Source organism: Dama dama, chromosome 5, assembly GCF_033118175.1.
Source record: "Dama dama isolate Ldn47 chromosome 5, ASM3311817v1, whole genome shotgun sequence".
Lineage (NCBI taxonomy): Eukaryota > Metazoa > Chordata > Mammalia > Artiodactyla > Cervidae > Dama > Dama dama.
This window is the reverse complement of record NC_083685.1, coordinates 3,344,724-3,371,535: the sequence shown is the minus strand read 5'-3', so window position 1 is coordinate 3,371,535 and position 26,812 is coordinate 3,344,724. Positions and strand designations below refer to the sequence as shown.

General features: G+C 57.2%; 1 protein-coding gene across 7 annotated transcripts; it reads right to left on the bottom strand.

Moving 5' to 3' along the window:
- Positions 1 to 2,354: 2,354 nt before the first annotated feature.
- Positions 2,355 to 20,263, bottom strand: PATZ1 (POZ/BTB and AT hook containing zinc finger 1). Of its 7 annotated transcripts, none has more exons than XM_061141507.1 (5): positions 18,725 to 20,262; positions 17,328 to 17,391; positions 11,174 to 11,345; positions 5,315 to 5,452; positions 2,355 to 3,875 (listed from the first exon to the last, which is right to left on the bottom strand). In XM_061141507.1, the coding sequence occupies exons 1-5, from the start codon at positions 19,993 to 19,995 to the stop codon at positions 3,457 to 3,459; spliced, it is 2,064 nt and encodes a 687-aa protein (XP_060997490.1). In that variant the 5' UTR covers positions 19,996 to 20,262; the 3' UTR covers positions 2,355 to 3,456. The 7 variants fall into 7 exon arrangements, with proteins under 7 accessions (XP_060997490.1, XP_060997492.1, XP_060997494.1 ...); XM_061141509.1 differs by having other exon boundaries at positions 2,355 to 3,872; XM_061141514.1 differs by having other exon boundaries at positions 3,708 to 3,872; positions 5,315 to 5,387; positions 18,725 to 20,261.
- Positions 20,264 to 26,812: the final 6,549 nt, after the last annotated feature.

Sequence of the window (26,812 nt, the reverse complement as noted above, 5' to 3'; positions counted from 1 at the left end):
AGTCTGGAGGAATCGAGCTGATGTGGAAAGTTATTAATAGTTCTGGGGACCCCACAAAGCTCTGGAGAGAAAAGGGCAGAGAGTAGCAACAGAGGGGGCCAGGGAAGGCCTAGGGCCCACTCATATCCAGGGATGCACCCGATGTGTGTGATTCAGCCTCGATACAACCTCTCAGGTCAGTGCTGTGTCCCCCCTTCACAGTCAGGAGGCCAAGGCGTGGAGCATCGCCACGGCTGTGGAAGAATCTCAGAAGCAACTCCTGAGACTTGCCTCAGGCACCCCCACTCCCAGCTGTCGGTGGTCACATTTCTTGGTGGCCACATGTGCTGGTGGAGTCCCTTGGTGCCATAGGGCCCCCCTGTGGGTTACCACCACCGTGGGGAGGCGAGGCCAGTGCCCCTGTCCTAGCCCAGACCACCAGGCAGTGAGTGGCTGGACAGGCTCCCTGGTGTGACAGGTCTGCCCAGAGCAAGTCCACCAGACTGCTGGGGGTGTGCGAGCATCTTCATTCAGAGGGACCCAGGCTTCCTGGGTGGCTCAGCAGTAAAGAATTCGCCTGCCAAGCAGGAGACCCGAGTTCGATCCCTGAGTGGGAAAGATCCCTTGGAGAAGGAAGTGGCAACCAACTCTAGTATTCTTGCCTAGGAAACCCCATGGACAGAGGAGCCTGGCGTGCTGCAGTCCCTGGGGTCCCAAAAGAGCAGGACACAGCCTAGTGACTAAACAACCAGGGGGCCCGGGAGCTGAGGGGGTCAGTCTCAAGATGAAGCATGCCCTCACTGTCTCGAGCACTCCTGGCGCTGACCTGGACATCCTCTGCAGCTTTTTTCTGGTGAGGCCCGTGTTGTGGGTGCCTCGTGGGGAGCAGAGGCGGCTCTGTGCCAGATATGGCCGTGTGCAGAGGCACTGCCCCTGGAGCTGGGGCCAGAGGCTCTGGAGTCAGAGGGCAGATCTGAGTGTGAATCTTTGCGGCACCCCTTCCCACCTGATGGGGTGAGGGCGTGGTGGGGGCAGGGCAGGGGTGCCTCCACCTCTCGGCCCTTTGCTCACCTGCCGGAGGGGGTAGTAATAGACCCACCTCACAGGCTGTGCTGAGAATTAGGCCCAGAGTTCCACTCAGGCTCCCTCCCAGCCTTGTCCTTCCTCTGACACTCACCCCAAAGGGCTCAAAGCCTGCATCACACACTCCACAGAGCCCAGCAACTTACCCCAAATTTCATGTAGATGCTTCGGGCTTTTAAAGAAAATCCAGTTATGGGAGGCAGGGGCAAAATAGATGAAGGGGATTAAGGTACAAACCTCCAAATACAAAACAAGCCACAAAGAATGTGATAGACATCGTAAAGAACACAGTAAATAATGTTATAACTTTGTAGGGGGACAGGTGTTTACTGGGCTTATCCAGGTGATCGTTTCATGATATACAGATCACTATGCAGTACACCCAAAACTCTCATCATGCATGTCAACTCTATTTCCATTAAAAGAAAAAAAAATCCAGATCAGTCTTTACCTTTAAGCCAGAACAATGTAATTACTGATATTAATGTGGGTCTAAATCACTTTGTGCCTTGTTTACTTCTGGTCTATTTCCTGCCCATCGTTTCGCTTTTCCTTTCTGCCTGCTTAGAGGTGAAATGCTTTCTATGAGTTCAGGGACTTCCCTCTTCCCTGGGGTTCCTCAGGATGTCTGGGGTTCCATCCGTCTTCCTGTCCCCTTGTGCTCTGACTTTTTAACGAGTTGTTATTTATCTACTCTTGGCAGCGCTGGGTCTCCGTTGCTACACAGGCTTTCTCTTAGCTGTGGTGAGCGGGGGCTGCGCTCTAGTTGCAGTGCACAGGCTTCTCATTGCGGTGGCTCCTCTTGTGGAGCCCGGGCTCTAGGGGGAGGCCTTAGTGACTGCAGCTCACAGCTCAGGATTAGTGATTGCGGCGCTCGGCCTTAGTTGCTCCACAGCACGTGGCATCCGCCTCTCACGGGCCTGGAGCACCCACCTGGGCCCTGTCGTTACTCCTACCTTGCTTATTTAACATCTTGGATGTTTATCTGGACTCTGTTGTTAAGTCTGCTTACTGGCTACCCGTCTCTCTCCCTTCAAGCTCCATGAGCGTATCCTGCGCACCACTGTGCCCTCAGGATCTGGGGCACAGAGCAGTGGAAGACAAAGGGGAAAGGGTGGGTGGACGCTGGCAGCTGAGTCTGCAGGGAAGCACCCACCTGTCGGTCCCAGTGGATGATGAGGAAGAGAGCGGACCACACATGGGTGTAGGGGCACAGACTGCCCATCCCCCTGGTCCCAGAGAACCCCACAGCTGAAAAAAAAAAAAAAAAAGACTCGGGGCAGGAGGCAGAGTAACGTACTAATGTTTTTAATACAGTCTGATCAGATCAATTCACGTCACAGGGTCGACCCGGGCTTGCTCCCGTGCAATACAACCACAGTGCATGATGTCCATCCTTGCCGGTTCTTCCTCCCTTCAACAGCACAGAGAGCCCTGCCCTCCCTGACCAGACTGGCATTTTTAAAATTTTGCATAAAACTATTTCTTCCATAGACTTCAAACAATCAACTAGCCAAGTTAATTATGGTACATCTAAACAAAGTTTTAATCCTAACCCTAACGTGTGACTGCGGTTTACAAAGAGCTCTGTATCACCTGGGATAGCTTTCAGTAGCAATTCACTACGACTGGTCCTAAAAAATAATAATAATAATAATAATTAGAGAATTAAAACCCAACAGCAAGTTGAATGGTTAAAAAATCACAGAAGAACTGGAATTTGGGGTTGGAGTGTCCTCAATTGCTAAGCTTGTCCTAGTGGCAGAATGCTAGCCTTCAGGCAGGGCTCAGAGAAAGGTTGGGGGCCCTCCAGGTCAAAGGTCAAGCTCAGGGGGGCTCTCAGAGGGCACTGCCCCCACGGTCCATGGGATGCTGCTGCGGGCTTCCAGCTTCCTTAAAAATAGTTGGGCATCAGCTTTGTGTAAGTGGGTAGAGACCCTACTGTGGCTTCTGTGGAGGGCTATGAGAAGAGGGGATGAGGGGCTGGAGAAGGGGGGGCAGGGGACTAGACTCCCCGAGGTCCCAGGACGGTGTCAGGTGTGGGTGTGGGACTGGGGCCACTGAGAACTGACGAGCACCTGGGGGGCTGCAGCTTCCGCCAGTCGGAGAAACCGGGCCTGGCCTCGCCTGGGAGGCCTGTGTGTAGTGTTTGCTGCCCTCATCCCATACCGGGTCTTACAGGTTATTTCTGCCGAATATCAGATGAGAATCTATTTCTAAAGACCACTGGGGGATGGGTGGGGGGTGGGGGCGACAGGGCTGGAGGGGGGCAGTTAAAAACGAATAAAAATCTTCTCAGCTACAGAACCCAAAGACACCACTTCCCTCCGCATTCACAGCATTTCTCAGCCGTCCCCAGCGGCTGTCTCCGCAGGGACTAAGCGTCTGTCTGCCTCACTTGCCCTCGGGCCCCAGGGGCTGCTGGTCGACCTCAGGGTCGACCAGAGACGAGGCGAACGCGGACTGAACGATCTGAAACCCGAAGGACTCGAGGAGAGACATGTTCTGCTGGGGAGAGAAAGGTGAGCCGAGGGCGGGGCCCAGGTCCCCCAGGGGGCCCCCGATGGCACGGACGTGCACCTTCTGGATGTGTTTGTTCAAGTAGGACTTGGAGCGGAAGAAGCTCCCGCACTCCGGGCAGGGGTACTTCTTCTCGCCGTCAGACTCCATTTTGTTTTTGGGGACAGCCATGTCGCAGGAGAAGGAGCCGTTGGTGCTCTGTTTCTCAGGCGTCTTCAGGTCGCTGGCGTCCGAGAGGTCGCCGTAGGAGTCGGAGCTCTCAATCGGATCCTGATGCGAGCATTTCTGGCCTTCTAGGAGGAAACAGAACACAAAGGGGCTGGTGAGGCCAGGCTCTGGCGACGCCCCCTTGGAGGGGGTCGCCAGGGGCCAGCTCACGGACTCGTGGAGGGCAGCTGATGACCAGCCACGGCCCAGCAGAACCCACGGAAGTGCTGCGGGTCAGTCGGGGAGCCCGGCGTGCCTACGGGGGGCGGGGGGGGGGGGGGGGGGCCGGGGTGGTGAGGCAGCAGGGCCTGGGGCCGCTGACCTCCGTCGCCGCGGACGCTCCACGCAGGCGCACGCGTACCGCTCGCCGCCATCTTAGCCTGCTTCGAGGAAGGGTGTGGAGAGGGGGCCGCCACTGCCTCCACCCGGACAACTCGAGAGCCCAACTCCTAGGCGCCCTCTCAGGTGCCTCTGCGGGTGAAACAGCTGTGGTAACGATGCTGAGCAGGTATGTCGGTGACCTCACCTCGGCACCAGACTGGCTGCGCCCTAGCAAGTCAGAACCAGAGCCGTGGGCTTCTCGACCCAGGCAGACCCCATCGACCGCTGAGGCTGAGCCAGTCCTTCTCCCAACGCTGCGAACACACACCCAGCCCCTCCGCGCCTCCGCCTGCCAGAAGCCTTCCGGGCCAACTGGTCAAAGCACAACAGCTTAGAAGGAACTGAACAACTCCATCGGCTGCTGTCCACACGCAGGGCCCGGGACAGGCCGGGCCTTAGGACAGCCCTCGCTCATCTGCCCTGCCCGGCCCACACGGGAATCCTCCACCACAAGCAGCTTCCTGCCTGGGTTCAGAGCGCCATGCCGGGAAGGGAGGTCTGTGATGGGAGTGTGGAGCATGCCAGCTCTGCCATCTGCCAAGCCCGGGCGTCACCCACAAGGCAACAACAACTTGAAATACCGCAGAACAACCGGAATCAACCAGTGGAGGTGGGGCCTAGGGAGCTCTACGCAAACCGAGTCGGAGTCAGCGCCATGCATCTCACAAACGCGGCCAGAGGCTCTCAGGAATGGGCTGCCCACAGCAGCCAACGGCCCCTGCCAAGGGGGAAGCCAGACCTTGGCTCCCCCTGCCCACAGGCTCAAAGGAAAAGAAAGCGTTCAGCCGCAGCACCACGCCCTCCTGGAAGGGCCACAGGCAACGGACAGGCCCAGAGGCTCATCATGCAGCGCTCCTTTTCCTGCCTGGGCCGGGGCGTCCCTCAGGGCTCTAGGTGTGGGGACTGGCCAGGAGCGCGGGGGGAGGGCTGGGGAAGAGGAGGCGGGGGCTGGATCTTGGCAGTGCCCTGCAGTGAGCCCCCCACGGTGACTTCTAGTCCTGGAGGCCACTGCCACTCGGATCTCCAGCCGCCTCCTCGAGGCGGCCAGCAAATCGGCCGCCTTCCCGCCTCCCCACGCCCGGCCCAGCGCCCCCACGACACAGTCTGCGCAGAGAAGCAAAGTGCAGAGCAAGGGGTCGCTTGCCTTTGTTGCCATAGGTCCTGGCGCAGTGGAACGCTGCTCCCCCATTCGGGATGGGCTCCTGGTGCCTGGAGACCTGGGGAAGGGGAACACCGTGGTGGGTTTTAACATGGACCTTTAAGTAGGAGGCAGAGGAGAAACCTAAACAAGACAAAAGGAGATGAGATCCGCGGCCGGCACACAGACACCTCTCTCTGCTTCCCCCTCGCCTCTCCTCTGGCCGCGCGGGCTAGCACTCCTAACAGGGGCCCTCCTTGGCTCGAGAACGCCGCAGCCACAGGAGCCACCGCCAGGCTCAGGAGGGCGGCGGCACCGTCCTGAGTCGGCATCTCTGCAGAGCCCGCCCCGCAAGGCTGCGGTGGAGTCCACCTGGAGGGAGGGCCTGAGATCCCGCTCCTGGCTGGGCCAGAGGCCAGCTGCCTCCAGACTGCTCGGTGCCTCAAGGGGGCCCGTGGTCCGAGCGGACGGTTCACAGTCCCACACCAGCTGCGGGGACCCGACTAGAAACACAGGAAAACACAAGGGACTCCAGGGCATCCGCGGGACTCCAGTCGCCTAACACTCACAAAGGCAAACCATCTGCACAAGAGACGGGACGCAGGCAAAATGAAGTCCCAAAGAAGCGCCTCCTGAGTCCCCCTTCTCCTGATGGTCAGGACCAGCTCTATTCTGCTCACATGCTCACCTGCAGAGTGACTGGATTTAGTGACTATTTAGACCTTCTGAGGAACAATGAAAATGGGAAGTTGTCTTAAAAGGAGGGGTGCAGTCATCTCTCATTCACGGTGGTCTTCTTGGTTAGGTTGTGGAGGATCCATCAGGTTCACTTAAGGAAGAAGGAAGAGGGCCAGTCCTTGTCTTTGTTGTGGGGGAGAGGCAACCCCACCGTCTGGGAGCTGCCTCACTCATGCTCCGAGGTCACTTTGGGCCTTGAGACACCTCAGGTTGGGAAGAGTGGATCTTGGATCAGCTTCCGCAGCAGCCACAAGTCCTGGGAGATGGAACCGGCTGGGCCAGTCAAAGCAACTCTACTTGGGGTTTCACGGGAAGGATCTGTGACATCAAGTCCCCCTACAGCTAAGGACCCAGAAGTGCCTTCGGCAGGAACCAGAACTTTGCAAAAGGCCCACATGCGGCGCTAGTGCCTCAATGGTATCCCTTCAATCCAGAGGCAGCTGACACATCCTTGGATACTTCCATTTCCTCGTTAAATTACAGCCACAGGGTAGCAGTGGGCCTGTGACCAATGGGTGGAGAGTGGCTAGAGAGTACAGTGAATGTCTGCACAAGACTTGTTTTTTTTTTTTTTTTAATATTTATTTATTCTGTCTTCATTGTGGCTTGCACGATCTTTAGTTGCAGCATGTGGGATCTAGTTCCCCAACCAGGGATTGAGCCCAGGGCCCGCCCCCTACATTGGGAGCATGAAGTTCTAGCCCCAGGGAAGTCCCTGAGACTAGTTTTAAAAATGTTTGGATTGGCCAGGCTTTCAAATGCTGCTGGAACTATTATTCAGTAAAGGTCACCTTCAGCGAGTGACAGAGGCATGCCAGGCCCTGCGCACTGCGTGTATCACGCTTTGCTTCACAGCCACAGGTACAGCTGCTAAATGGCAGAGCCTGGACCCAGTCCAAGGACAACATGCATCACATGGTCCTTCACCACTAGGCAGACTCTCTAATGGTCCCTGCATCTTGGTCCTGGACACAGAAACATCCCCTGGCTTTGTGCAACAGGCTCAGTTACCGCCACTTACATTCCTGCACTTCTCTGCCACATGTGCATGCTAAGTCGCTTCAGTTGTGTCCGACTCTTTGTGACCCCCACAGACTGGTAGCCCACCAGGCCCCTCTATCCATAGGATTCTCCAGGCAAGACTACTGGAGTGGGTTGCCATGCCCTCCCCCAGGGGATTTTCCCAACCCAAGGATCAAACCCGGGTCTCCTGCAGGCAGGCAGGTTTTTTAGAACCCCATTTAACAAATGTGCTCCCGACGGTAGCAGTTGTGGTTCTGGAGGGAAATGGGGGACAGGGTGAGCTGGGCTTCCTCTCCTGACGAAAACCCTCCGGGATGGGATGCTACTGTCCCACCCTGCCTAGTAGAGCATGCTGTCCTGTGCTGTGACTGGGTGGTCTGCCTGTGGCCAAGCATGGGAACAGACTGGCTTCCAAGGGTCCCACAGGAATACTCCCTCGAGGGAGGCTGTGGTCAGAAGGAACAGAGGGTAGCCCACAGGACGGAGGACCTCAGCCCTGCCCCCTGGCAGGCAGCAGAAATATCAGACTTTCCTACTGACATGATGACACCGCTTCAGCAGGCAGTCTTTGTCTCTTCATCCCTGTGGGGCCTCTGAAGTGGAGCGAACCACTCTCCTGGCACATCAGGACAGGGCCACGGCAGCCAAGAGGGACAGAAGAGGCGGGAAGGAGCCCCAGGAGCTGTTATATCTACTCCTCGTGGGAAGAGCTGTGCTGGGGACACAGCGGATACTCAATAAAAGCTCACTGCGTTTTCCTGGAAAACAGTTTGGGGACCACGTGGCTGGGTCCCCTTGACGCTGCCCCAGCTGCTGACTGCTTACTATCTATAGCAAAGCCACGTGGTGGGTGGTAGGCGGCATCCACAGCTGCCACCTAGAGCCCAGAATTTAAACACACGGCAGCTCAGCAGCCAAGTTCTGGGTTGAAACAAGCTGAGATTTCCGCAAACACATCTTTGAAGCCAGACACATTTGGCCAGAATTCTAAACTTACCTTCCTGTCTACCACTGACTAACCAAGAACCAAACAGGCTGTGTGATACAAGGTTTGGGGTGACGGGGCTCAAGCACACCCATGACTCCCCCGTCACCGACGGGCTACCCCCCCGCACTCCAGAGGCGGAGAGTTTACTGCCACGTGGCCATTGGGCCTCCGCGGCATGTCCTTGGCTGGTGTGTGCCCTTCCCACTCTGGAGGCAAACCCTCTGCTCACAGCTTCCACATCCATGCAGGGGTCAGAGGCTGCTTTCTCCAGGTCCACACCTTGGTGGGTCCGTGCCCAACTGAGCCGCGCTGGAGGGGGCGCTGAGCAGATCTGTGTTTGCACGGCCCAGGAGACAGCACGACTGGCGTTGGTGACAATGTGTGTGCTTGCCTCTGGCTGGGGAGAAGGCCTTCTCTACCCTTGGAGCAATGATGCATGAGTGCAAATGTTGTCTCAGTCAAAGAGAGACGCCCAACATGCTCTCCCTCACCCTCCCTCATCCCAGGACACACGCACATGTACACAACCTGCCACAGAAACTTTAGAAGAAGGGAAATTGTGGCGATTATCATACCAGGTCCTCCCCACGGCTCAACTCAGCTGACTTCCTCAACTCAAAGGTGAGAGAACCGGCTTCTGCAGTCATCCAACTCCCCTGCTGGGACTCATCTCCTCTAAGATGGGATGGCCCACATCCCGATGGGTCTCCAGCTCAAAGACAAGGTCATCTATCTCCAGCATGGGATCCGCTCTCTCCCATTCTTCATGGGCAAGAGTCTTCTGTGTGGCTGCAAGCAGGCAGATGGGTGAGTGGTTGAGCTGACTGCTCAAGGACTGCTCGGACTGCAGGCTCTCAGAAGATACCTGGAAACCGACCTTATCCAGCCTCACCTGCTGATCAGCTGGCTGACCCTCTGCTTGGACCCTCGCAGACAGAAGGACATCACCTAATTCCTGCGGCAGCTCCTGCATCACAGCCTTGAAAGGTCAGCCCAGAGCTCCCTGTGATCTGATTCCAGGGTCTCTGTGTCTCAGTGGCCTGTCCTCTTCCTGGAAAAACTGCCTTCCTCTTCCTCTTCATGGCGGGGGAGGAATTTCTGCCCAAGGAACGAGTCCAAGGTAGAACCCTGCTTCTTCTCTTCTGACGAAGACCAAGACTCTTCCTTCTGAGGACCCAGGGTGGTTTGGACTAGAGCCCTCTTCTCTCTTCTTGGAAGAATAGGACTTCTGCTCTGACGCTGGGACCCAAAGCTGCTTTGCTTACAGTCCAGATCCAGGGGCTTTTCTGAGGGAAAGTGGGTTCTGGTTCTACTCTCCCGGCAGCCCACTCACCAGGGCCACGTGGCCTGTGGCCGCTGCTCAGTCCTCGTCACCAGCTCAGGGCAAACACAGCCTGACTTTCAGGAGTTGCTGACTTTGCCACATCAGCTGTCTCCTGACTGGGTCAACGTTCCCTGCTATTCCCTGCTGCCCTCAGCTCTTCTTTCCTCCTGAGCAGGGTCCCCAAGGGCTGTGGCCCTGGGCCCCCACCCCATCTCCCTGCCTCTGTAATCCAGGCTTCATCTCAGTTTTCTTGCTGGCATCCTCCTCTGCGCGCATTGGTTTCCCACCTCTGGTCTCCGATGCCTACTCTCAGGCTGAGAACTTCAACCCTGAAACCCTGACAGCAGCTGCTGACAGCACGATGCGGCGGGTCTGAGGCCATCAGGGCGTGAGGAGGAAGCCAGGTCAGGAGGAAGCCAGACAAGGAACCGTCTCCTCCCGGAGCCAGGCATCCCCACTGCCCTCTATGGACACGCAGAAAATAGGACAGATGCCTCCGCAGCTTTTCTGACCACCTCCCAACCTGCCCGCTTCCACAGCACTTCCTGGTGGTACACACATCGGCATCCGGCAGCCTTCAGGGCAAACCCCAAGTGTGCGGTCCTGGTAAGGGGTGGACCCAGCCCAGGGAGGCAGGAACACCTGGCCTCTCTGCAGGCACCCTCCACAGGATTCCGAGACCCCGGCCAAGGACTGCACAGGTGCTGTGCCTGGTCCGGACCAGAGTGTCGGCAAGCTGTGTCTCTCCCGACATGGCGACAAAGGAGGGCCTCCAAGTGTGCTGTGGCTTGCACGGCCCAGAGAACAGTCACCCGCCTCATCTCCCGGGATCCTCACACAGCCCTGTGTGTGGGCAATGTGGTGTTCTCAACCCCTTGTAGAGATGAGGAGACAGCCTTAGACACAGGGGAGGGGAGAGTTTAAGGGCACACAGGAAGGTGAGGTGGGAAGGGCCGGCGACACCCAGGGTCCCCCGCTTCCTGGCTCAGTGCTCCGTCCATGAAGCCACACACAGGACTTCCAGGAGCACTGGGACCAGTGTGTCCCAGGAGACAGGCCTCCCAGCCCCGTCCCCCGCTCCCCAGCCAAGCCAAGCGCACCATGCAGAAGCCTCCTCACGCACGCTGGACAGCCGAGCTGACTCCGTCGGCAGACACGGCACAGCCTCTTCCTCTGACAACACGAGCCTCAGCCCTTCCAGCGGCCGGCAGGCCCGGCAGGGGCGACTTCACCCAACACGACCGTCAGACGCCACCCAGGCCGACCTCGGCCGTGAGCACGCTGCCCTGCTCAGAGCACCTGCCATGTTCTGCCCTCATCAAGGCCACGTCCACCCGGGTCTGGATTCCTTTGACCACATACGCTAGAAAGTTCCGGCCCTTGTCCACCTATGGACTTGACCTCCTTACCTGGCTGCTGACTTTCACCCGTGTGCCCGTGACTCAGCCGGCACGGCTCTCGGGTCAGTCTCTCTCTCCCCTACCTCTCGGGGGTCTCACAATTCCCAGCGACCTCAGTGGTTCAGCACATCCATCCTGCCCCGGGGGCAGCAGGTGCATCATGGCCCCAAGCCTGGGAAACGCCTCTTTCCCTCCGTCCCCGCCTGCTGACCTCCTGGGAGCTCCCACTCCAAGCTCCCCAAGTTGATGGGAAGAGAAAGTGCAACAAACAGCTAGCTGAGGGTGAGGTGTTCACCGCCCAGTGGGGTGGCGGGAGGGGTGGCCGTGCAGAGTGGGGCCTGAGGCAGGGCGCAGGCCCGCCCCCCGACGTGAGCGAACAGCAGGGCGATTACCTCGGTTACAGATACTGCAGAAGTTGCTGGGCCCCTCGCTGTGCTTCTTCAGGTGGTCTGCCATGTACGCCGCCCGCAAGTACTTCCCGCATACCTGGCAGGGCACCTTGTCTTCATGACAGGCCAGGTGGGAGCGCAGGCGGTCTCGGGTGGCGAAAGAAGCATTGCAGGTCTGGGGGCAGAAAGGAAAACGGGTGAGGTGAAAGCTGGCACCCACACCTGACTCCCCGTTGGGCACACCGTGCCACAAAGCATTTCCGACCAACACAGGAACTCCGTGTACAAAGAGAACTCGGCAGGCGGCCCAGGCTTCCTGCCCAGATGCCGAGCAAGCCGCTCCTGCTCCCCACGGTCTTCCCCACAGGACCCCTGAGCTGGGATCACTGGTTCCCACTGGCCCCCGACACGCCCATTTCATGGCAGGCTGAGTTCTGCAAAATGAAGAGCTAGGCACTTCTCATTCTTAAACATTTAAGAGCTGACTTTCGTTGCACTGGCTGTAAGTGAGTTTACAGAAGAGGTGCTGGCATGTAAACAGAACAGTCTTCACCTTCTCCACCCTGGGTTTCCCCTGGCTGCCTCACACAAAGGATTCCTCTTACTCACTATTTATTCAAAAGTGACATTAGTTGTGGCCGTGGGGAAATGGAAAGGAAAGGCAAGACAGAGCAGAGATTACTCTTCATAACATTCGTGTGCACTTGCATTGAAAAAGGAGCCCATGAAACGACAGCGTCAACTGTGCGAATGTGAAAATTAGCAGAGACCGAGAACCAGAGGCTCCTGGGGGGCAACTGGGGAATTCCCAGGGCTGGTGCCAACCGGGACAGCACTGCCTGCGCTAACCCTAACCCTAACTCTAACCCTGGTGCCGGGCGGGCCCAGGCTCCGCCTTCACAGGTGCTAGCGGCAGGCAGTACCTCACGGTGGCCCTCGAGGCTGGCTGTGCTCTCACCCCACCAGCTGGGAGCTGTGGTCAGCTCCCCCAGGTCCCTCGACTCAGTCCCGGATCTGCCCCCAGCATCCCGCCCAAACGGGGGCCTGCACAGAGCCCTAAAGGTCACGGAACGTCGGGAAAGCCCTTAGGAGGGTTCAGTCTGATGACCTTCAAACTATTTTGGTTCCACACACGTGTCTCAGCTTTGAGTCAAGGTTGACTTCATTTCTTTTCTCTGTATGTGTGTGTTTACTGTTTTAGAACCGTAAGAGAAAGCAACATTCACCTTTAAGGTCATCACAGACGGAACATTAACTCACTGAAGACCCGCCACCCCATCGACTGGCTAGAATGGAGGTGCTCCCACAGTCTCCGTTGAACAGAAACAGATCCTGAGACCCCGAGGCCTTAAGGTAAGCGTCTGAACACTGTCACCACGGACAGCGTTTATCTGTTGCTTCAGCGTTTATCTGTACAATCAAAGCGAGAAACAAACATGCCAGATGCTGTGGAGATAGCTGAGGTGGCTACCCCAGCCCCAGATGTCTGTCAGGACTGCGTCTGTTCTTCTCAGCCGTTATCTTTTGAACAAGTGTTACAGATGTGAATAGAACAAGTTATGCTAATAAAATACAGCTTACCCTTGAACAGTTTTCAAGGGTTTGAACTGCAAGGGTCCATTTATATGCGGGTTTTTTCAATAGTAAATACTGTGACAGGTGGTACACCACCTGTAATCGGCTGAACCCAGGAAGAGGAACCTGGAGGAGGAAGAATAGCATCAGCAGAAGGCTGACTGTTACGTTGTACATGTGTATCTGACCACCCAAAGAGCCAGTGGTCCTAACCTTCACGTTGTTCCAGGGTCAACTGTACTGCTTTCACCTATTTCATATGTTGTGTTTATTCATGTGACAAATGAGGGAGCTAAGTTCTGAGAGTGACTTACACAGAGAACAGGGCTCAGCTACTGAAGAAAGAGACCCCCTGCCACTGGCGGGCCAGGGCCCTCCCCTCCATGGCCAGCCTGGGGTGTTCCCGCCCTCCGAGACTGATAGTCAGGCAGAGGTCCCGAGAGGCCCTGGGGCAGGTGGACTGAGAACCGGCCCGAGCCTGTGCTCTGACCACCTCCAGTCTCCGCAGAGGTGTCTTCTGGTGAAAGGTGTTGGTAGTTGTTGTCAGCGCCCTTGGGGGCCAGGCTGTCCTGACAGAGGTGACAGGATTTGTGCAGGGAAACCTGAGCATTCACACGACTCAGAAGGCATCACGGGCGTCTGGTCTCATGGCCTCAGGAGGGGGAAAACGGAATTCCTCCCTCATCCAGCCCACCAGCCTGTAAACCAGAATAAGGGGTGCTGTGGACACCTCTGGGAGAGGGGACTTTGCTAGACAAGTGACCGAGGACCACCCCTCTCGTGACGAGGGGTAGTGTAGCCTGCACCACACAACACAACTCAAAAAAGGAAGCAACCACGGACCAGGTGTGAGAAAACGCAGCTGAAAAGGCATACTGAGGATTCCAGCTTCCGTACTCTCTGGAAGAAGGTGCCACTAGAGGGAGGTGAGGGAGAAGCCTCGTTGCCAACTTTCTTTTGGGATGTGTCCTTATAAGCACTGCCTGTCGCAGTTTGCTAACAAAAGATAATGGACAACCAAACCTCAATTATCCACGAGTGTATTATCCGTCTGGGGGATTAGCTCAGCAAAACTGAAATCACAGACCAGTCTGAGGTTTCCCACCGCGTTCTCCACTGGTTATCTCTCAAGGAATGAAAGCTAACTCGCGCCTGAGCAAACATCATTAGGAATGTAAATCTGCTACTTGAGGGAAAAAAATGAAAACTTTCCCTGTTACAAAGCCACACTGGAATGGTGGTTGGCTTCTCTATGCCAGTACTGACCCTCTGGCTGGAGCACCAGAGGTTTTCTGGAGGAACTGAGAAAGTGCCCAAGTCCAGACGCTGCCAAGCATAAAGGGCCTGGTTACTTGACCCAGGAAAAGAAGCAGAGAAAGGCTGAGAGATGGATCTCAAAGAAGGGGTGCCCAGAACTTCCAAGCTGGGGCCACTCAAGACAGAGGCAGCCCCTGTCCTGGAGGCAGGACAAGGCAGGGGGACCGTGCCAGGATCAGCACCCTGACCCGGTGGTGCTGGGACGGCCGCCTGGCCCTGGCCCTGCATGCAGGCAGCCTGCTGTTGCTAGTGGTACACCTGCCAGGGCCCCCCAGCTTGAGTCCCCTCTGGTCACCACTCAACCCGGAGCCCCAGCCAGGCTCCCTCCCCGCCCTGCCAGTTCCTTCCCATCCCAGACTTCCAAAGTCCCAGACTCCCAAGGGTTGAGCAGTTTGGGAATGGGGCCCAGAGGTAGCAGGGACACGGGGGCACACCCTACCCAGGTGATCGTCGAGTCCAGCAGCCTTGAGGGGTGGAAGAGTCTTAAGGGCAACGGGTGGAGGCCCAGCAGGCCCCCTTCTGGAAGGTGTCAGTTCCTTTATTCCCACCTCAGTTCCTACTGAGTTATCCCTCCAGCCCAAACCACCCTGGCCAGCCCCCGAGAAGTGGGGCGATGGGGAGCAGCAGGAGAGGTCTGAGCTGTTCCAGCCTCTCGGCGTCAGGCTGAACTCCCTGTGGGGGGAAGGTCCAGCCCACAGCACGCGCAGATGAGCGGCATGGGGGCATCTGGGCCACAAAACCCCTGGAAGACTGGTGTGTCACCGCCAGGCTGAGCCTCCACGCCCCTGCCTTCAGAAGGTCTTTGCCCTCAGGCTGAGGCACCAGTCCTTGTAACCGATGCCTCTCTGGCACCAGGAGGGACCAAGAGGTACAGCTGTGCCCAGCTCTGCCAGGGGCCCCCGGAACCAACTCCCAACGAGCTGTCTCTTCACCGCTGATGCTTTCAGCACACACACCATGCAAAACAGACACCCCTGCCGTTTAACCCAGCCCTGGCACACCTGGCTGGCCAGCCCAAGCCTAAGGGGCAGCACGTCTTCACCCGCCAGGTCACCATCAGGGGGGTTCTGGCTGTGGGGCTGGAGGCGGGACCACGGGCCTGTGAGCGTGTGTGTGTCGGAGGGCAGGGCAGGCACGTACACCAAGAGACCGTGATGTCAGCATTACAGCACAGACCAGACAAAACACACAAAGCCTCGGATGTTAGAATGAAAACTTTTATCATCACTCCTATTATTCCCACAGAGCCCACGGGGGCTAAAGGACACACCACTGGGATCCAAGGGGGAGGGTCTACAACTGCTTTATCAGCCCTCAAAGCCGTGTATCAGGATGACCCAAGGTAAAGCTACTGGTTAGTCTAGTTCCTGAGCAGACCTGCTAATGACACTCAAAACCACAATCGTCTAATTCACGAGCCAGAAAGGAAAGCGGGACCTGTGTGAGTGGAAGGGAAGCAGGCAGCTCAGGCTGGCCAGCTGGAGGAGGACTCACTCCCAGGGTAGAGGGAGAGGAGGCCAGGCCCCCTTCCAGAAACCCCGGGCTTCAGGGAGGTGCTATCAGGGGAGGGGAGGCACCGGCCTCCAGGCAGGGGCAGACACCCAGGGTACCATCAGTTACAGGGGGGAAACAAGGCCAGAGAGCCCTGAAAGAAACATGGAGACCGTGGCGGGCCCAGGAAGGAGCTCCCTGCAACCCCCATCTGGGGTCCCCGAGCTGGGAAAGAGCCCAAGGTACCCAAGAGGAGCTGGGCACAGTGGGCAGGTCTCTCCCAGAAGCAGGAGGTCGGACCACCGCCACTGCCATCCCCACCACAGAAGACCCTCTCGGGAGGCCCGGCTAGCCTACAGGCCACTGGGTAAAGGCCCGGCCACCCTCAGTGGCCGTCCAGCCCTGCCTCAGATATCCCGGGGGAGCTGGGCAGAAGAGAGCGTTGCTGGAGGGTGCCGGGCCCAGGTTTTCGAGGGCTGGGAAGGATTTTTTTAGAGAAAGGGAAAAGGCGGTGTCAGGAACCGAATGGGACGACCTCCACAAAGCAGGCTGGGCAAAGTCCCATGATGGCAGGTCGCTAGGAAGAGATTCCAGGGGCGGCAGGCCGCTGCTGCTCCCAACCCACACCTGGAAAAAGGGCAGAGAGTGCAGGTTACCCCCCAGGCCGCCGGGCACGCCCCCACTGCCCGCTGGGCGCCTGAGCACACTACCTGGGAGTCGGAGCGTGCTCCATGGCGGAGGATCAGAGACAGAGAGAAGGGGCAGTGAGTGCACACGCATCCTGGCAGGCCCGCCCGGCTGCCTGGCCTGCGGGAGCACCGCCACACCTGGCCCCTGGGGGTTCCCTGTCCCTCCTGCAGCGCGTCCAGCCCTCCCTGTCGGTCTCCCCGGAGCACTCCCTCCTTGCCACCAACAGGATAAAGAGAAGCGGGTCACCCCACAACTGTCTCCCACCTGAGATGGTGAGACCTTGGCCCAGGAAAGGGAAGATGACCGAGAAGAAAAGAGAGGCGTGTTTTCCACCCACACAGCACTGCTCAATGGCCAGGAGAGGAAGCGCAGTTTTCTGGGCACCACAGGGCACCCAGACACCATTCAGGCAGACACACCAAGGGTGAACATCTGGCTCAGTCCCCCTACCCACTGCTACACAAAGAGCTCTCCAGGACAGGAAGCCACCTCGCTCTCCAGTTCTTGAAGCCCTTGGCTGCGCGCACGCGTGGCTCGGGACAGGTTATGCGGGCACCAGTGCCCAGAGATGAGACCACCGGTGCCCTGCCTCCTCGCCCCCACCCCCGCCGCCAGGGGCCCTGAGCTGAGGGGACCCAGACGGAGCTGCTCGCCGCCAGGTTGGGCTGCCAGGCGCACAAGGGGAAGCAGTGTGGGCTGGGCCACCAGGAGCCCTTCCGAAACCACTTCTGCCCACGGTGGCCCCTGCGAACCACCGGGCTGCCAGTACCCCAGGACGACACGTGTGCCCTGCGGCCCAGCATCCGAGGAGCTGGCAGACGCCAGGAGAGGGGAGCCAAGCAGCCCAGCGAAGACAGAGACGGTGGGAACCAGGACCCAGCGACCAGAAGGGAGGGGGCATCAGCGGTGGGAGGGAGGGGCGGGGGAGAACAAAGGAGGAGAGCAGACGGAGGGGGCAGGGGGAGGCGTGCACAGCGCGGTCAGTCGGCCGGCCCGCTCAGACGTCAGCGGGCTCGCGGCTGCGGCCGCCCCGAGGACAGCAGCGTTCTCTCTCTGCCCCACTCTGCCCCGGCCCGGCCCCTACCTGACACTTGTGAGGCCGCTCAGAAGTGTGCACCTGCTTGATATGTCCGTTCAAGTGATCAGGCCTGGAAAAAAGAGATCAAGAGAGACTTTAGAACAAGACCTCCAGAGAACGGGGGCTGGAAGCTTGGCCAGGCCTCCCCCCCACCCCCACACGACAAAGGAAAGTCAGCCCGCAGCCCTGGCTCCTAAGGCCCAGGCCTCTGTGGCCCGGTTTTCTCTAGAGGGGGAAGGGAATGAGCTGAGCATTTGTCTCTGACCTTGTCTGCCCGCCTCTCCCCACCCCCGACACTCCGTGCTTTCTAGGTCCCGAGGAGAGGGCTTTGGAATGAGACCGGCTGCCTCGCTGCAGCCTTCCCAGGAGGGGCTGTGTGCTTCATTGTCCAGACGAAAGCCCCTTAGAAACTCCGTGTTCCCCTCCCCCAGCCTCTCCCGCCACAGCAGCCAATGAATGCCACCCGGATGGAATTCGGTCCCCAGAGGCCAAGGGATGAAGCCCTAAGTCCCCAGCTGGGCTGGTAAGCCAGATGCCCGACAGAGCAGGTGGGCGGGGGCTGCCTGACCGGTACGACTGGTTCCTGCCTGGGGCCCCTCTGAGGGAGTCCTCTCCAGCGCAGTGTTCAGACACACAAGGCCCTCAGAGCCCAGGCAAGCTAAAACCAGTCTTTTATTCTGAATATCCTCTTAAGGGGAAAAACAACCCTCTGCTCGCAGACAAGTCTGCGAGTTCCTTATCAGTCTCATTAAAAAGTCGATCTAACAAGACATCCTACCCTTCTTCCCCCTCCGTCCAGTGCACATAAAGGGGATCTGTGGGTTCAGGTAGGCTCTGGAACCACCAGGTCAGAGCATATCAAAGATCTCGCTGTTCAGAAGACTCTGGGTGCCCAGCTCCATGCCGGTGATTCTGGGGTCTCCTGGCCCAGGACCGCCAGTGGCGGGGGTGGGGGCATGGCGGCGGCGTGGGAGCCTCCGCAGCCCCAGAGGCACTTGCTTCAGTCCCTCCCCCGGCAGCCATTCAAGCGGGGAAAGTCGCTGGAGGAGCCCAGCCTCCCGCCCCCAGAGGGGGCCCCTCGCCTGGTGCCGGAAACACAAAGGGAGCCCAGGGAGAAGAATGGTGAGGCCCGGTGACTGTGGCCGCAGCCGGAGGAATCCGGCCCCTTCCCACAAGGCCGCGAGGAAGAGGCGGCAGGGCCCGCCTAGTGCCAGAGAACGTCCCCTGAGGCAAGAGAAAGCGGGTCGTGGCCACGCCACCTCAAAAATCAGCGTCGTTAAAACCCTCTCCCCAAACCTGACGTGGCCCCACAAGGTCAAGGGAATCCCCAGACGCTGGCGAGAAGCTGGCTGTTCCAGGAGCTGGGCTAGGACAAGTCATGGGGGGGGTGCGCCATTCCTCACCTGGAGAAGCCTTTCCCACAGCTCTGGCAGATGTAGGGCTTGCCCACGGACCCGTCGTGGGAGCGCACGTGGTAGGACATGCGATCTTTCCTCTTGAACCGCAGCCCACACACGGGGCAGGAATAGGGCTTCTCCCCTGAGTGGGAAAGCTTGTGCCGGTTGAGATGGTACACGTCACGGAAGATCTTGCCGCAGATCTCACACGCCACCTGCTTCCTGGTCCGGCTCCTCTTTCGAGGGCCGTCGGGGTCCTCAGAGATGGGCAGCCCGTTCTCACCCAGCCTCGGAGGAGGAAGGTCGATGTAGCCCAGCTGGAGGCTGGTGACACCATGCTGGGCCTCGTGCTGCCGGAGCCGGTTGGCATCAGTGAACACCTTCCCACACAGCCCGCACGGAAGGATGCCTGCCTCCCTCAGGCCCCCCGGGGACCCGAACATTGAGTCCAGCAGGTTGGCCTTCCTTGGGCGGCCCCGGCCTCGCTTGCCAGTCAGGGGAGGAGCACTGGATGCCACATTGGGGAAGGGTGAGGTCAGCAGCTGGGGGGACAGGGGTCCGGCCACCATGGGCAAGCGGTCCACCCCAGGTAACACAGGCAGGGAGGCCTGGCTCGCAATTGCTGCACCAGCTGCCCGTGCGGCCTCCTCCTCGGGCTGCATGCTGCCTGCGATGCCATTGCTGTTGGCGGCTAAGGCTGCCCCGTTGGTCATGTCCAAAGGGAAACCCAAGTCCGAGGTCCCCGGGGGACGAAAGAGCATGATGTCCGCCCGGGCAGGGGGCACCAGGATCTGCACATTGGACTGTTTGATGACTTCCTGGCAGATCTCAATGACCGACCTCATCAGCAGAAACTTGGCGGCGGTCATAAGCTCAGGGAAGCTCTCCAGGCGAACCACGATGCGGGAAGTGTAGGCGAAGTCCAGTATGTCCCCAAACACCTTGGAGCTGATGGTGTGCATCTCCAGCTCCCGGCTGCCCCCAGCCCCGCCGCCCGGGGCCGCCGCTGCGCCCCCCACGTCAGCGGGGCCCCCGTCCGCAGCTCCGCCGTCGCCCAACTGGGCGCTGAACACCGACTCAAAGTACTCGCTGCAGGCGGCCAGCACCGCGCGGTGCGCTGGGAAGCTCTCGTCGCCCACCCGCAGGAGCACGTCGCAGAAGCGCCCGCCGTTTTTGCGCTGCTGGTTCAGGTTGTGCAGCATCTCCGTGCTGTGTCTGCTCACCTGGTAGGTGTAGCAGCCCGACGGGCCGCAGGAAGCGTCGTTCACTCGCTCCATGGCCGCCGCCCCCTCCCCACAAGCCGGGCCGCGGCACTTACCCGCCCCACTCCCTTCCCCTAGGCAGCGAGAAGCGGGGCGCTGCGAACGTGTCTATACTCCCCACACGTGCCGGCCCGGGGCTCTGTAATCTCGCAGGTGCGCCGAGCGCACACGCCCCCTCCCCGGATCGGACTGTCTAGACGGTAGGACGCACCACCGCCCACATAGCTGCCCCCACCCCTGCCAGATCGTGCACTCTTCTCTCGTCTCCACCCGCCCGCCCGCCTCCCCTTCTCTGTCTACCTCCGGGGGGGTACGCGAGCACAGAGGTGCGCCCCTCCCGCAAACACGCCTGCCACCTCCCCTCCCGCCCGCCAGGCGGCGCCGGCGCGCAGCCAAGAAGGCACGCGCGCGCGCGCGCGCGGGGAGGAGGAGGGGGGGGTCTGTCGCGCAGGCGCGCGCGCGCGCGCCGCGGTTTTTCCCGGGCCCGCTGGGGGCGCGCGCTGCGTCCCCTGCAAAGCGCGAGCCGGGGCGGGGGCGCCGGAGCGGAGGAAACAAAAGGCTAAGGCGGCGGCGGCGCCGGGGCGCGCACCAGGGCGGTAGCGCGGGCCGGATCCCGGAGCCTGGCGGGCGGAGTCGGCAGCGAAGGCTGGAGCGGGCGGGCAGCGGCGGCGGCAGGGCGGGCCCTTTCCCGGGCTGAGCGAAGACGGCGGCGGAGCGACTGCGTTGCGGCCCCGGGCTCCGTGTGTTCGGAGCGGAGGAAAGATGGCAGCGGCTGCACTTCCTCTTGCACTTTCACCCCTGGGGGGAGGAGAAGGAGGGGGCGATACCAACAACACCCCCCCCCCTCGCTTGCAGGAAAAAAAAAGAAACGGCGAGCTCGGCGTGGGGGGCCCCCGGTGCCCCCGGCCCTGCACGTGCGCACCCGGATCCCTGGCCCGGACCGCCACGCACTGCAAACTTTCCACTTTCTTTGTGCCGAGCGCCCCCCCCTCACTCAGTCGAGGATGCACGTCCCCCCTTCCCTATTTATACACCCCCCCCCTCGCAGCTCCGCTCCCCCCCGCTTCCTGCCCCCCCCTCCCCAGTCCCCTGCTCCGCCAATGCTAGCGCAGCCTGAGCCCCCGTCCGGCCCCCGCCTTCCCACCCCGCCCACGGGGCCGGGGGCTGCAGTCTCAGCCCCCCCGGACCAATGCAAACGAAGCGCCTAGCCAGCAAACCAGCTCCCACTGCCCCTCCCTCCCCGCCAAGAGTGGCGGCTAGCGGACGGGGCCGGGGGAGGGGGGAGACCGAGGGGTGCAGATCCGGGCCCCCCAGCCTGCGGTGTGCACCCGTAAGTCGAACGGGCGTCGGCTGCGCTTCGGCACCCCCGTTTGATGCGCGAAATCCCCAGAAGTCGCCTGCGACCCGCCTCCCCCACTCCCAAACCCAGAGAGGGCCAGGGTCCTCGCTGGGGGCAGGCCGAACCTCCGGAGCTCCTTCTGGACCCCGCGCACTGACTGAGCCGAAGGGGCTTCGAGCCCGGGAAAGCTGGGGATACGAGGCCATCGTCCATCCTCTCCCCAAAACCGCCACACGCCAAGCTTTGTGCCCTAGGGAGTGGAAAGTCACCAGCTTTGGGAGGCGACAACAGAGGCAAGGGCGGTGGGCAGGAACTGGCATCCCCGCGTTCCCCAGGGAAATGGGGGTACAGGAGGCTCCAGGGAGCCTTCCTGAGGTTGGGAGCATCCCCAGCGCCCGCAGCCCAGCGAGTCGCCGAGCGCTTGGGCCCTGAGCCCTGCGGGCGGGCCTGGACGCTTTGTCCCCGGCTGTCCGGGAGATGCTGCCGCGCACGGGTTGGACGCAGAGGTTCGTCTGCTCGGGAAGAACCGGCGACCGCCGCCAGGGAGCCCGACTTGGAGCCCCAGGCTGCAGGCACAGCGTGTGCGGGCGGGAATTTCCCACACTTGCGAGGGAACGAAGTATGTGTTCCAAACTTTCCACGGTTCCAAACTGAGCGCTTCCATTAAGAGAAGCGGTGTGCGGGGCGGGGGAAGCATTCTGGGTATTAGCATGCAAATGAACGGGCCCGGCTTCCAACTCCTCTCGGGATTCCCACCGCCGCGCGCCCTAGTTGCGCCGAGCCACGCGCGCCAGGGAGCTTCCGGGCGTGGCGCGGCGGGAGGACTCGAGTTCGAATTCGAGACCTCTGCCCGCTGGTTGTGTGTCCTGGCGCCAGTCACTCGGTGTCTCCGAACCTTAGTTAAACTCTCAGTTTCATAATAGGTGCACCGAGGACAGCCGCACCTGTCTCGAAGTCTGCACAGCACGTAATTCTGGGCCAGGTCTTTCTGCTTACACACCTCCACCTTTCTAGGTCAGAGTAGGTGTAGAACACCTGCTGAAGAAAATAAGTGATGACTCTTAGAGGCTTGAAGGAAGTTCTCTGGACCCGGAGCCAGGCCTTCTGTATTCTAAGCCCAAACTAGCTGTGCCACCTCAGGCTACTGCCTTAACCTCTCTGAGCCACAGCTCAGATCCTTTGGTGGATTCTGCGAACCGGCAGTTTTTGTGTTGGAGAGCAGCGACAAAGAAAGAGGGACGGGATCTAATTATTGAGTGCTTATGGTATAACACACAGCCTCTCTCCAAGATAGAGATACTGCTGTTGTACCGCTGAAGAAAACGAATGACTTGCCCTAGACCACACAGGTAGTGGTGGAGCCAGGAATCTACCTGGGTGTGCCCATTCATTGCCAGTGGCTCCTGCAGCCCCCTCAGTGTCTCCCCATGAACTCGGAACTGATTCTCAGTCTGCTGTGTTTAGAAAACAGGGTGCTGAGACATTCATCCTGGAGGGGTCACTTTGAGAACATGGGTTCACAGAGTGCTCTCAGAACTCTGTTCCACAGTGCTCTGAGGAAAACAGAAGATGCATTCAGCCCCATTTTGCAGATAGGAAGCCTGAGGCTCAGGGAACTTGAGTGAGTGGCCCTTGATCCCACTATGAGGAAGTGGCCAGAGACGGATCTAGATCCCAGTCCTGACTGCTACTGGGAGCTTTTTTCTGCATGTCATCTGGGCAGAATAATTGTGTGGTTGGCCTGTGATGGTCTCCCATTTTCATCTATGGCTGAACTTTTCATCTTGCCTATCTCTTAGGTTCTTTCTTTTTTGATAGAATTGAGGTGAAATTCACATAAAATTATCCATTTTAAAGTCTGTAATTCAGCAGCGCTTATTACATTCATAGAGTTGTGCAAACAAGACCTCTTATCAAGTTCCAAGACACTTCTGTTATCCTAAAAGAAAATTCTGTCTCCACTCCCCACTTCCTCCAGCCCCTGGCAAGCACCGGTCTCCATTCTGTTTCTATGGATTTCCTTGTTCTAGATATTTAATATAAATGGAATCACACTATATTTGATCTTTTGAGTCTGGCTTTTTTTACTTAGCATAATGTTTTCGAGGTTCATCCACGTTGTAGCACTATCATTCCTTTTTATGGCTGAATTCCACAGTTTGGATATACTACCTTTTATTTATCTGTTCGTCAGGTTGATGGTCTTTTGGCTACAGTGAGTAGTACCACCATGAACATTTAATTACAAATGTTTGCCTAAGTACCTGTTTTCAATTCTTTTGGGTATATACCTATCAGAATTGGTATCATATGATAATCTATGATATAAATTCTGTGTTTAACTGTTTTCCACAGTGGCTTCACCACTGTGGCTTCATTATTTTACATTACTACCACACATGTCTTTTTATGAGCAATTTTAGGCTGATCAAACCTCTCATTTTATGAATAAACATGCTGGGGCTCAGAGAGGTTAAGTAACTTGCCCAAGGTCACACAGCAAGGTTCAGGCTAGAATCAAATTTTCCTGAGTTCATAGCCTTCCACCCACTAAGAGTCTCCTACCCATCTTCAAAGACCTGAACTACTTGCCTGAGCATCTGATGACTGATTTGACTGACTGGTCCAGTGAACAGCTAAATCAACCGTATTATGAAGCTCCTTCTCTTCTCTCAACATCTGTCCAAAGATCCCACCACCATGTTCCCAATTTCCAGATCACACCTTGAAAAGATGCAGAGCTCATAATCCCTGTGTCTGCCTCCTGCTGCTGGCCTGCTGGGACCTCTTCTGTTTCTGTGGAAACCACACACCTCCATTTTGGCAGTGCACCAGCAGGACGGTGAACTGAGAGCATCCTCGTCTCCCAGGCTAAGTGGAGCTGTCAAGGCTGTTTGCTCACTAGGTCCATATTTACTGAGCACCTACTAAGCACTAGTTTTTTTTTTTTTGTTTTTCAAAAATTGTTTTAGATGACAGGGATACAGCAGTGAGCAAGTTAGACCACGAACCGTGCCCTCAAGGATCCCACAGCCTAGGGAAGGAGACAGACAAAAAAAAAAAAAAAAGGACGTCAAAAAGACTTCTTCTGTCTATCCTCCCATTCTTCAGATTCTCCCATCCTTCCAGGTCCTGCTCAAATCCCACTTCCTCTGGGACATCCTCTCCACAAGCCCAGATCCAAGTAATAACTCCTCTCATCTCTCACAGTCCTTTTTTTCCCTCCTGATTGCAAAAGTGATACGTGCATTGCAGGAAAATGTAGAAAATCCATGGAAAGATAACAAAAAAAGATCTCCTATAATTTCATTACCAAGAGTTAAGCGCTGCCATTTCCTTCTGGTCTTTTTCTCATACGTATGTATAATGTTTTTGTTTTTTAAACATGATTGGCTTCTATTTTATATACTGTTTTATGTCTGGCCTCATAGCAATGTATTTTCTTCCCAGCATGTTTCGGTGTTCCTGTCTGGGAACAGGGCGTTGATAATAACAGCGGACATTTATTGAACAGTAACTGCCAGGCATGGCACTGAGAACATTAACTTGGTTTACCGTCTCTCATTCTTGAAACTCCCTCGTGAGGTGCATGCTCTGGGATTCTCATTTGGCAGAGGAAAGCACTGGGGAATGGCCAGATGAGGAAGGGGCCGGGGTGGCCAAGTACGCGTAAAGCAGAGTGGCACCTGGATCCCAACCACTCCTGGGGCCTTCCCCACAAACCCAGACTGCCAGGCTTTGGTCAGGCAATTGGCTGTGAGCCAGGGATCCAACGGGAGCGGGGGATGGAGAGAAGCAAGCTAGAGGAGCACCTTGGTTTCTGCCAGGCAACCAGAAAGCACCCTTCACACCTTCATCGGGCTTGCTTAGAAGGCCTGACAGCAGCGTGCCTCCTCTGCTGGCCCCCCAGTGCTGGGCTGTGTCAACAGGGTCATTCATTGGGCCCTGATGGCACCTCACGTAGGAGCAGAGCCCGGGGTCTGGAGCCAGACAGACAGTGTAGTTTTGGGTTTAGTGCCTCCAGCCTTCCTCTGAGGGTAGGATTATTGCCCTCTTTCTACAGGTGAGATTACTGGGAAGTGAGGTGTTTCGTCCAAGCCTGCATTGGTGGAGGGTGGGGTCCAAGTCGAGAGCTGGCCTCCCTGACTCCAGCAGCCAGTCTCTTAGCACTGAACCCTAGGCCTCTTTTCTTTCTTGACAACTGAGTTTCCTTCGTGCCTGGGAAGAGCGTGCAAATCATTCGCCTCTTCACAGAGGATCCTGCAAGAGGCCCCAGAGCTTCTGCCCGCACCCCCACCCAGCTTATCTCAGTCTGTCTGTGCTGTGGTCTCCAGGGCCTGACAGGGACCCTGCGGGCTGGGGTTTATCATCAGCCATATTTCCTGCCTCTTTGTCACCAGCAGGACTTTCTGTCTCTTTCAGTTAATCAGGAACCAAAAAAAAAAAAGCAAAAAGGCTTCCTATGTAATTATCTTATTTTTTTCCTATGTGCAAATCTATGAGAATTTTTCTTCTTGCTCCTAATGAGTTGAAGATAAGCCGTGGTACCACATGGGTGCGGGAAGCATGGCAGATGATGAGCTGTTGTACGCATGCGCGCGCGCACACCCGTACACGAAAGACAGGTGGCTACCTGAAGGAAGCTGGCTCCAGATGCCAGACAGTCTGTATCCTTAATATAGAAGGAATGCTTAAAGATCAGTTAAAACGTAAACATCCCTCAAGTCAGGATATTTGTTTTACTGAGTTTTAGGCATTTTGTGAATTTGAAATTTTTCAAAATAAATGAATTAACTAAGAAAGGAACTCCGAACCACACAGCATTGCGAATATACTAAATGCCGCTGAATTATGTACATTAAAATGGTGCCTTTTGCATTATGTTAATCTTCAATTTAAATATTTTTTTCTTTTTTCTTTCCATCCATCTAGTAGGCTTTGTTGGTTTAGTTTTAAATAACATTTTTCATGACCTAATTATGCAAAAGGTAAATGATTGCTACAAAATACAGAAATATAGAAATAAAATTGTTTTAAAAACAAACATAATCCCAACCAGCAACAACCAAGTTACAACTGGGGGAGCATTTATTGGTAGTACTCTAATTTATATTCCTTTTCTTCTCTTTCTTGATACAAATACGTTAATTTTTAAAAGAATATCCCAAAGGAAAAAATGTGCGGAGGACACAAGCAGGCAACTCACAAAAAGGAAATGCGAACATCCCATAAAAACCAAAGACTTATTTCCAGTGAACTAGTTGGTCTCCATTTAAATATGGCTTCCCCAGACAGCCTAAGTATTGGATTGGCCAAAAAGTTTGTTCAGTTTTAAGAAAAAGACACATCCTTGGTGAAAATTAAAAATGTCTTACAGTTTTACTTAAAACTGAACAAACTTTTTGGCCAACCCAATAGTTAACTCTCACTATGTTTCCAGTGGTGCCCGAAGCTGCCCCTTTCTTATTTTCACAACACCTCTGACCCCAGTGT